Source organism: Haliotis asinina, chromosome 7 (genome assembly GCF_037392515.1).
Source record: "Haliotis asinina isolate JCU_RB_2024 chromosome 7, JCU_Hal_asi_v2, whole genome shotgun sequence".
Taxonomy (NCBI): Eukaryota; Metazoa; Mollusca; class Gastropoda; order Lepetellida; family Haliotidae; genus Haliotis; species Haliotis asinina.
Window position 1 is genome coordinate 40,893,715 of NC_090286.1, and position 12,003 is coordinate 40,905,717.

Here is a 12,003-nt window from a genome sequence, read left to right on the forward strand (position 1 = left end):
GGATTGTTCTTGTATGAAAATATGCTAGTTTTAATTTTGATCAAAAGCACTTCCTTAGCAACCAAAGGTGGCAACGTTTATCATTATCCAAGATGGCAGCAGCAGGGAAGGGCGCAGTGAAAGAACCCCAGAACGTTGTTCACCAAAATGCAATATTATGTGAAACTATTAGAAAAGAGCAAAGACATCAGAAGATTTACACGAGCTACAGTGTAAATCCATACAAAAAGAGTAAGTAAAAGACTACTGAAAAGAGCATAGTTTATATGATTGAGATTATTGATGAATTTGCGCGAAGAAGAGCCATCTCTACATGTGCTGGATAAGGGGTTATAGCTAAAACGGCACCACAGCAGAACGGCACCAAAATCGTTTGGTGAAAACGGCACCAAATTGGCGAAAACGGCTACTGATTAAAGGGCTAAAACGTCACCATATATCAAACATTGTTATCTCGTCTCGTCAGGAGTTGGGACAAGGAAAGATCGCCATCCTTGAAATGGTTCCAGAGGGAGAAAATCTCATCTTGCCTTGCCGATGACGTCTTTCTTACATAGGCCTTCAGACGTCCCTCCTGGATGAGCCTGGTCTGGAGGGGAAGGAGTTTAGCCTCCTGATATAGTTCTGGGACCAGGCGGTAAATTCCCAGAGACTGCTCCCTTACCTTGTTGTTCATCCGCCTGTGCCAGCCTAAACAGAAAAATATTTTTACTTTCCAATCATTGTCGGCAGAGTAGACGCATTTATTATCTAAACATACTACACGCAGCTTGGGTAGGAGAAGCACTTTCCAAACATTGTCGGCAGAGTAGACGCATTTATTATCTAAACATACTACACGCAGCTTGGGTACGAGAGGCACTTTCCAATCATTGTCGGCAGAGTAGACGCATTTATTATCTAAACATACTACACGCAGCTTGGGTAGGAGAAGCACTTTCCAAACATTGTCGGCAGAGTAGACGCATTTATTATCTAAACATACTACACGCAGCTTGGGCACGAGAGGCACTTTCCAATCATTGTCGGCAGAGTAGACGCATTTATTATCTAAACATACTACATGCAGCTTGGGTACGAGAAGCACTTTCCAATCAATGTCGACAGAGTAGACGCATTTATTATCTAAACATGATGCAAGCAGCTTGGTGAGTGTAGTGTTATATATTGATGGGCATACTTACCTGATATATTCCTAATATATTATTTATTTATATTTATATTTATATCAATCCAAAGTTCACAATCCAATAACGTCTACTTACCTAATATATCTGTTTTTATTTCACAAAGTCTATTTACGAAACACTAAATGTTTATCCAAAGTTCACAATACAATAAAGTCATCATATCAATGTTCATCCTTTTTAAAAATTGTATATGGTGACGTTTTCGCCATAACATTTGTAGCCGTTTTCGCCAAGGGAAGGTTCCGTTCTGTCCAAACGGTGCCGTTTTGGTGCCGTTTTGCTGTGGTGACGTTTTAGCCTGCACCCCTGGATAAGCAGCTCATGTCTTAGCAGTGCTCGCTGTAGGAATTTGTCACTCCCGATCCGCTGTTACTCTGAGAGAATACAGCCATATTTATTCACTGTCAAGTTAAACTATATTTCCCTCGAGCATTATCACCTGTTGAGACAACTTATGTTATTAATAGCAGAGAGCCGCGATGCTGCCAAGACATGTATAGTGATTCCAGCGTATCGTTATTTACTGACTGACAAGGTTGGTGTTTTTAGGTGGCAATTTCCTATCTTTGGAAATCTCTTTAGGGTTAGGGTTAGGGTTAGGGTAGGTAACCCTAACCCTAATTCAGTTCAATGGGTTCCAGTCAAAATACCTTATCATGAGTAACATTGCTGCAAAGAGGCGTACATCAGTACATCCAGTACAAACAAATGTAGTGAATGGACACAAAACAAAGTTCACTGTGTCCAGAGGGATGCACAAGAATGTTCACTGTACCCACAGCATTCCCATGAATTTGCCAAGTGTTTGGTTGGGCTAACCATGCCCACAAATCATTCACTAAGAAACTAAGCAAAAGATTGCAAAAATATTAGAATAGGATATTGTTGGCATGATATGTGTTTCATCATTAACCTGTTAATGTGATGACAATTTTATAAGGTCATAATCTGCATGATTTAAAAGTGTAGTATAACATAACAAGTAGGAGAGAGTGATATACTTTAGAATGAGAAAATCTTTTGAGCAGGATATTTTTTGCAAATTTTGTGCTTGTCCTGACCTTGCAAAAGTTTTAAGATGCAGAAATGGCAACACATTTTTGTGTTTTTTTAAAACATTTTTCCATATTTTACCATAAAATAGCATATTAAAAAAATGCAGCATACTTGAAACATATTGTCACTAAGCACTATCCTTTATTAGAACATTATCAACACTGTCTTCATTCCCTCAGTCACTTGTCTGCAGACATTTTGTTGAGGAGCCTGGATGCTCACTAGAAGCGCAGTCTCTTTGTTTTTCTTCATTTAGTCATAGCTAATCACAACCCATCGAGCATGGATCTGTTTCATTTCTCTAATCCTTCAATCAACATATTTGTCAGTCTTGTCCTTCATGTTCTAGGCCACACAGTCAACGTACCACTGCATGAACTGAGCAGAGATTTCTTGGCAGACATACTAAAACAATGTTATGACACTGAGTTTACCAATCTAAAGTACTGCCTGAAATAGAAAAATAAATGTTTTTTCACGTTTGTCTCTTCATTTTATGTAGTTGATATGTGAAAGTGTGAAATATCTGTTAAAATAATTTTGGTCTAACGTTACAGTTCCAGTGGTAGGGTCCTCAGATAGGAAACATGAAAAAAGTACTTTACTGCGGAGACATTAGTGCAGAAATGATCAATGCAGATTTTTTCAAAGTCCAATGCAACTTGTTTGGAACAGACCATGGCAAATTAGTGTGCAGTGATATACTATTACAAAGGACACTTTTAAAGTGCCCATTTTGAAATTAGACTTAGCTTCGTTATAAATGATAGCTGTTGTAAAATATAATAACTCAATGCATGCTGAAACTATTAGGGATGTAGCTGCCATGGAGTCTTGCTGTCAGTATAAAATGAAACAGGTAGGAGAGGTCGTCTCAAAAGCAAATCCAGGATGGGTGAAGCAGATGATGGTTGGGGTTGGGCGAGTCGACAGAGATATCAGCTAGTGAGTGAGTGAGTTTAGTTATACACCGCACTCAGCAATATTCCAGCTATATGGCAGCGGTCTGTAAATAATTGAGTCTGGACCAGACAATCCGGTGAGCATCGATCTGCACAACTGGGAACCGATGACATGTGTCAACCAAGTCAGTGAACTTGACCACCCATTCCCGTTAGTCGCCTCTTACGGCAAGCATAGCCGCCTTTCATTACAAGCATCATTGGGTTGCTGAAGGCCTATTCTACCCTGGGACCTTGAGGGGTCAGATATCAGCTAAGGTATACAAGATAATCCCATAGAGGAATTAAAGTAGGGAAGTATGTGGCATGTCCTGACACATATAGCAATGTCCATTTCTGTGGATCTTCCACCTATAAAATATTTTGAGATACTTAATACGATGCTTTACTATGTGTATCAGGTATCATGCTCTTTTATGTATCTTGACATTAGCTTCATGAATGAAAAACACATAACAAGTTAATCAATAGATGAAACACATTCAACACACATGAAATGCACAAAATATTTTTGAGATGACCCATTGCACCAGTAGGCACCACGTGCATTCCATGCCAGATGAGTTGACTTTCTGTCCTCTGACCTGGCTGAGTGACCTAATAGCCATTTATAATCTGATCTATTGTTTTCAGTAGCTAGTAATATTTTTGCTAAGTTTTGCCCGATTTTACAAGTACACATGCTTTTCTAGAGATCCTCTTATACATCCCCACTGATTGCAAAGTTAGGCCAAAGAGCCTAAGAACCTTTTTTCTATTTCCGACATTACTTTTGCTGAGTTCATCTCTTTAAGACTTCTAGCTTTAGGTGGTGTGATTAGAGATTGTTTGAACATAGTTTTTTGATCTGCTATAAATTCACCTTGGTTGGTAGATGGGTGCCTCTCATTTTTGAAATAACACTTCTCAAAACTGGATGAGGTATCCAGGTCGCAAAATTTTAAAGGCCGGAAAATTACTCGTTTTATGGTATTATACAATTTGACTCCATGGAAATTTACTAGTAAGGTCAGTGACTATGATTAGGGACCGTTCATAATTTATCACTAGGGGGGCGATGAGGATTTTTCTATTTTTTCTGTACAAATCTGGTAGCCCCCCTTCAATACTTGGGACAAAACAAATAGCCCCCATGCATCCTATTTACAAAACACATGACCCCCATCCCCCTGCGAATCAAGGGTCCCTTATATGTCCCTGAATGACAGAGATCTATTTACAAGATAACAATTTGTCTTTCTTTTCAGTTCATGTAATAACAGGGAAACCTAACTCCAAACATGACACTGAAGAAGGAGAAGAAGACAGTAAGTATGGTTTCTGAATGTTTGTAGTAGAACATCCAGTGAATGACAAACCGTGAATCTGTGATCCACACTATCTACTTTTCAGTGAAACAAAACTAGTTTTCCTAAATTCAGAGATATTATTTATGGATAATGAGGGGCTAAGTAAATAATATATCCTTTTGCTGTGAATCCATACTCCATTAACAATCTGCAAATGGGTACCAGTTAAAGGACACATGAAAACAAAAAACAAACAAATATTAATTGAAACTCAATTATCACTTATTCATCACATAAAGTATACATTACTGATTGTGAAAAATCAAATAAACAAGCATATAAGCGTACAATTGTGAATCAAAAGTGCAATATTTTGTTCTTGGGTTTCACTTCCCTCAAAACTAAGCACCTGAACCCAGTCAGGGCGGGTGGGTGTGCACTGAAGTGTAACAAAGTCTTTTCATTGGCTGGGTCATTTGTCGATACGCAGAGGGCTCATTGTGTGTATATAGATATGATCTATATGATTGGCATTTTAGAAGTATGGTGAGTGGTAAGAAAGTAAGATTTTTGTGGGAAACATCTTCTGTTATTGTATATGATGTGACGTTTTGGTATGGATTCATATAACCGTTGTCAAGCAAGAGTGATAATGGTTTAAGAATCCGTACCGAAATATGGCATCATATACAATTAAAAAGAAGTTGTTGTCCATAAATAATGTGTATGGAGATGTTGGGTTTAGTAAATACATGCTCTCTACTTTCATGTTCGAAGTCACTGTGTTCTGTCTTCTGATTGTTTGAAAAACATGATCAAATGGTATTTGATTCCCAGAATCTGCAAGGTTATTTGCTGGGTATTGAGACATAGAAATATTGCAAACAATTGTTTTGTTGTGTCATCAACAGTGGTGAGGTCAATTAAATTATGGTGTGATGTAAAGTCAGAATGACGTCACAAATGAGCAGCTCCAGATGCTCCCATAGGAACCAGCTGAAACGGCCAGCTGATAACATTTCACTGCTGTACCTGTACTCGATGTAAACAAGTGCAGACAGTAAAACCCTATGGCTTACATTTTTTTCGTTTACATAAACATCATGTGTTGGCCAATTTCTGCCATCGGTACCAAATGATTCCCATTCTTCAAATACTCAATAATACTCAGAAACTGGGCAACACATGAGGTTCATCTCCTAATTTCTTCACCTGTGTGATGTATAATGACTTATGGTTTCCAGTGTACTTTTATCAACATGCATATGACATATATTCGGTATTATATGGTAATTCTAATGTAGGCTCTGAAGCTAGCAATAAGTTGATCTCTTTTGTTCACCATTTTATCAAGTTTTCAAAAAGATTTAAAATGACTTCAGAAAGTATTCATAAATTTATACAATTAAATACCATAATTTTATTCAAAGAACAAATGTGTGGCAGTCCAATCCATTCTACTACTTTACTGGCAATTGATTTGTTTGTAAATTAGCTTCCATAAATGTGTACGTTTGGGAGAGGCATTTAAATAAGCCCAATGAGCTTGTTTGCCAATTCCTTTTCTCTCTTTTGAAATAAAATATGTTTAAAACAAAAATTATCCAAACTTGTTTCAGGATCTGTATATGCATTTGTGGGGTTTATAAATTTGTTTCAATTAGTACATAGAGAAAAATTTGATTGTTATCCAATATTCATTTGGCATATACTCATTATACTCATTATTGCATTTTATACTCAAGTATACTCATTATTGCATTTTAAAGGGAATAAAGCAAAGTATTGTAATATTTGGTAATGAACAAATTGAGGGGACCAGTGCCTATATGATTGGGTTACTAGCTCTCATGTGAAAATGAGTATTTTCCCCTGAACTGCATGCTAAGACTCAAATCTAAATATATTTGGTTCACACTGTCTTTAGTACCTGTGTAAGTTATATGTGACCTACACAAGCATCCTGAAAACGTTCACTGCCATCATCAGTATTCTCGTACTTTGGTTATTCTCTATTCACCTACATTCAGATCACACATACTCTAGGGGATGCAAATGCATAAATGACTCATTGACATCGTTATGTAACCACGTCATTAAAACTGACCATTTTGATCTTTAATTACCTTAAATCGACGTTTTTGTCAACAGTGCACAAATCTCAACCGCAAATGAAATTTCAACTAATCAGAGTGGCACGTCTCCATGACGTAGTAGTAGGTACAGATGTGAGGGTCTATGAAGAATTCATTCACATTTAAGGGGGTAAACTATTTCGTTTCAGGGTTTGTACAAACCTGAAATCGCAACAGCTGTTCTGAAAAATGAAAGCTATATGTTCTCAATCTACTATCATTTAGTTAATTGTCTCCTGCTTTGCCTAGTTTCCGAGTTGCAAACCAATGTTTTCATAGACGATTCTGTCAAAATCACTTGGTGTTGCTAAGCTGTAATCCATGTTAGGTGGTATTAACCTACACATTATTTGTCATCATTCAGTTATTGAATTTATAACAGGTATAATTAGTGGTAACGCCACTAATTACCCGACAAAGGTCCCCATTTGGCATTTTTTGTGTCTGGATCAATCAAAGGATTAACCAATAACATGCTGATTGATTAATTACTTTTATGTGGATTTGTCAAAAGGTAGTGTTTATCTATGTACATTTACTAATCTATACTGAATACACTCTCTCATGTCTGTGTCTGTGAAAACAACACCCTTCTTTCAAAGGAAGAAAGCGTTATATTCATGCAAAAGCCTTTTTGGTCAGCAATGTATAGTATGCAGTCTTGATTTTATAAACTCGATGAAACTTGAACTCCATTTTCTGTCCTGGAAGCATGGTAAGGGGCGAACCATCCAATTTAGTATATACCACAGGCTTCCACAACGCTCGCTTCGCACACACAAACAACCAATTTAAGTACAAACTACGGGGTCAAGTGGAAATCTGTGCATAGTGACACCATCACCCGACCCTAAGGAGCAATTGACGGGAACACAACAATTCGACATGTCTTTGCTGACGTCAAGAAATCAGCAAAATGACGAGCTTCCTACACATTTTCTGTACAACTAACTGAAAATCGTTTCTTCTATGACGTCAATGCAGGGCTCTGGCGACAGAGTTACGTAACCTGTCTATGGTTTCGTTTGCGGGGCGAGAGAGAAGCAGACGGCTTTTAAGCACTTGGTATTAATTAACCACAAGTTTTTTTTTAAAAAAAGAATGATGTTCCATTTATGACTAATCAGAATTAAGTCTTTCATATGCAGTGATAAAAAGAGTACCAAAAAATATATGCTTATTTACACAACATTGTAATTAGAGAATCACCATTATGCACCTTTTGTAAACAGGCACAAGAGTTTGTAATTGGCATCTACTGTTTGAGTGTAGGTTTGTAAAGGGAGTGTGGACTGAATTGTCCTTATGGATACTGGGCGAAGGACAAACTGAATTAACATTGGAAAATGTATTATTTGGTTTTAAGAGGGGAAATAACAACACTGTAAACATTATCTGCTTAATAGTAAAGAGGAATATTTACGCTATGAGCAGAAAAGGAGTTAAACCTTAAAACTTTCACCAGATTAAAAGTGAGATAAAAAATACTACAGATTGTAAATATATTGCCTTTGCACACAGTGACAAAGCTAACATGTGTCTCTTGGAAATAAAAACTTGATAAAAAAGTTGGTTGCTTTTTGACATGTTAGGCCATTAATATTAAAATAGTTACCACTAAAAGAAGAACGTTCATTCCTCAATGCTCTTCATCTGAATAAACAATGGAATTCATGTTTGATATACTTATCTTCCTACTTCACCAAATATTCCTATAACAATGGTCAGTCAAGATCACTATAGCCCTGGTAAGGCAGTTTCATTGTTAGAAATCTGCCAGATTTGCCAATGGCCAGACAGATTTTAGTCCCCAACCTGCTGGCCCCAGTGTCTGACTGAATATATCACAATGACTTTGTCTGAAGTTGTTGTTTGTGGCATGTGACACTTGTTCACTGTTTATAAATTTATGTTTATAATGTTTTTCATTATATAATGTTAATAATTTCAATGTCAGTCATGACAAATGTTAATCTGAAATGTGTGTTTAATTTTATTCTGTGGGTCCTGTGAATTTTCAGTGGGTGAGACAGACATCTGAAACTTACAGGACCCAATATCCTGTTACTTAGTAGAAACACCATTCGTGAACACTGCATTTTTTTCATCCTCATTAGTGAGGTTTGTTTTTGTTGGCGATTGGAGACATAGACAAATAGAAATGTAGGCGATTAGTCAGACTAAACCGTACCATCAATGTCTGGCAGAATTTGCCAGTACGAGTTATCATGTTGCGATATCCGTGGTATTTTTAAACATTTTTTAGCATTTGTCTCCTGGCAGTAACAAAGGACGCCAGGAGACATTTGTTTCTTGTGCCTATTTTGCCAACGTGTGAAACTTGTTTCAAAATACCACTGTTGTAACTGTGAGATAACTTGTTGTGGCAAATTTGACTAGTATTGAAACTTCAAGTATAGATATGAGAAGCAGTCAGTGTGTTAAACACTGTGCTCTTGACAGCTAAATAAGCTGAATGAATTCTATTTTCAGGTCATTTCTTGTCAGTCATCAACAGAGCATCACTGGAACCGGTGAAGAAATATTCCTTTCCTCAAACAGAGTCGCAGGAGTATGGATGGATATCAAAGTCACTGGTATGGTTGTTTTAGACTTTTAGTTTTAATAATTGTAAATATTTGGTTACAGGTACATGAAAGAAACTGCAAATACAAACACCATTCTTTTACACATATATAACTGTCTTGTCCAACTTTTGAAAATGAAACTGATTATAGGCTTGTTGCAGCACTTTTTATTTTGCTGATAGGACCAAAAATATCTGTTTTCTTCTCCTTTTTAAAAATGTAATCAGGCAAATGAGTGATCCATGTAGGAGACAGAGGTTTTCTTGTTTTTCATGAAGTAAATAGTCTCATGCTTGTATGTTCCTTATATTGGTGGGGACATGGAGCAGCTGTTTCACTACAGTTGTAGATGTCAGACACATTGCACCACTTTGATCTGTTCTCTGACATGAAGGTGTCATGCTGTGATGTAACTGGGACTCACTTAGTCACTCACTCCGCTAAATGTTTCAGCCATGCATCACTGATGAGATCCTACATGCTGTAATACAAGCTACATTACCTACATGAAACTCAGCTCACTATATATCACACCATAATTTCCATTTTAGATTGAGAGAGACACTACAGACAAGAGGCTGTCTTTCCACAAGTGCAACACTGCCATCACCAAGTACAATGACAAGGCATGGGGCGAGAAGGAACAGAGAGAGAACATGAACTAGCTGTAACGCATGCAATTATAATTTATAGTTCACAATGTAGCTCCTTCCTTTTGTAAATATACACATATTGTGTTCTAAACATTTATTAGTTCATTACCATGTTGCAAATTGATAAAATCAGATTTCTTTAAAGGAACTGGTAATTATAGTCTAGTAAAATCTTGGTAAGCAAGTTACTTGTGAATTAGGCTGCAGATAAGTACAAACTGCAAGTAATGACGATAGATTAAAAATTAATATACAGCAATTTGTTAGGTACCTCATTGTAGTTTATGTCCTGTGTTTTTGATCATGAATTGGTCTAATGCCAAAATGGTGTCAGTAAATATTCCTGATATTTTACATACCAGTATGTTATTTCGGGTAAATAGCCAGTATGTTGTGTCGCCACACTTGGTGTCAGCAGGGTTATAGTTTTAGATGTAATGTTAGCTCTGCATGTTCTCTGTGAGAGAACATCACACTTAGTGTACTATTTGATCGAGCTCTTTTTGAATCATACACAATGTATTTTGTATTCAGACAATCATTTGGGAAGTATAAAATACTAAATGTTACAGGTTTTCAAGTTAAATCTGCAATAATTTTTCATTTTCAAGGCTCTCAAGAGCATGTTTCCTTGAATTACTTAGTTTTTTTGTCTTCACTTATGTAATGTAGATAGTATGATACGAGATGACTATTTCCTCTGAACAATGCCAACTGTATATATGGTTCAGGCAGCACTGGTCAGCTGTTACGTGTTTGTGTGTATACTGATGCTGTGTGAAAAGTCTTGATTGTATGTCTTGTGTGAATGTATATTTTAGTTCCCATTTTAAGGACTTTTGTCAAACTAAAGAAATACATTTTATCAGACTTGGTGCTGTTGTTGTCTTTCTGTTGATCATTTCAACTTGCAGCTTAGGTTGTACAGACAGCACTCCTCTGAAATCTTGACCAGCACTGCGGTGTAGTGGTTAGTGCATCCGTCCGGAGAGTGTGCTGTCGCGGGTTCGATCCATGGTCATATCACACCAAAAGACATTAAAATATGGTACTTATTCTATCCTGCCTGGTGCTAGGCATTTAATGGGTAAAACAAGGACTGGTCGGCTTGGAGTCAGTATAATGTGTCTGAGTGGAGTATTCATGCATAACTGCAGCATGGTATCTCAGTGAGCTTGCTCTATAAACTTAGCTTGGCTGAACTGATACAGCCACACGTACACATGTATGCATGTCATATGATCAAATATTCTTAAGTACAACATTAAACCCAGTTTCACCTCACCTCACTTCTGAAATGTTGGTGATACTTGAGGGTTCCTTGTGCTGAACTTTAGAAATATTGCGGTGGTGTTTCTCTAGAGCAATTTCATACTTGATTTTGAAAGAGTATCACAAAAGAGTGAACATGGTTTAATGCCACAGTCTGCAACATACCATCAGGATCATAGTGACCTGTAAACAGGATGGTACTCCTTTGAGTATCAATTTAGTAACAATCTAGACAAACTTTGCAGATAACTTCATTTATTTCATTAGTGCGACATTTTTATACAGATTGTAGTGCTGTTGTCAAGCAGGAAATATTTCCTGCCTGCAACAGTTCAACAACTGTGTTAAAACTCACTCACAAGACAAAAGTAATTGTTACCTAAAATGTTTGTCCATAAAGATGGTTCTTATTGTCACTGTGCCAGCTACTAATGGGAAAAAAAATGATTGGACAGTCAGTAATATGTCTGATGTCCATGATAAACTGTGACATGGTATTGGAGTGGGTAAACAAACAAACAAACAATGTAAGACAGGTGGGCTATTCCAGTAGCAACACACTAAATGCATTCACATTGCTAAATAAATGCAATTATCATGATCTTAACCTAATTTCATCTTGCACCATGTGGAGTCTTGTTTTACCCACACTGTTCCTTACTCATATAATCCTTTGAAATTTAAGTTACCTTGTAAAAGTACACTGATAGCTCCCATCATGACTTTTTACTGATACTAGTGTAGGTTCACATGTAGTCCATCACATATAGTCTAGCATTTGACTGTATGTTTGTGTGAGTATTGATATAAGGACAAGTCTACATACCCTGGTTTAAATTCATTCCATACACTACATTC

General features: G+C 37.0%; 1 protein-coding gene across 1 annotated transcript; it reads left to right on the top strand.

The window, feature by feature from the left end:
- Positions 1 to 54: 54 nt before the first annotated feature.
- LOC137290868 (cilia- and flagella-associated protein 144-like) lies at positions 55 to 10,746 on the top strand. Its single transcript, XM_067822030.1, has 4 exons — positions 55 to 231; positions 4,456 to 4,515; positions 9,126 to 9,229; positions 9,772 to 10,746. Exons 1-4 carry the CDS (start codon positions 93 to 95, stop codon positions 9,883 to 9,885), a joined length of 417 nt encoding a protein of 138 aa, XP_067678131.1. The 5' UTR covers positions 55 to 92; the 3' UTR covers positions 9,886 to 10,746.
- Positions 10,747 to 12,003: the final 1,257 nt, after the last annotated feature.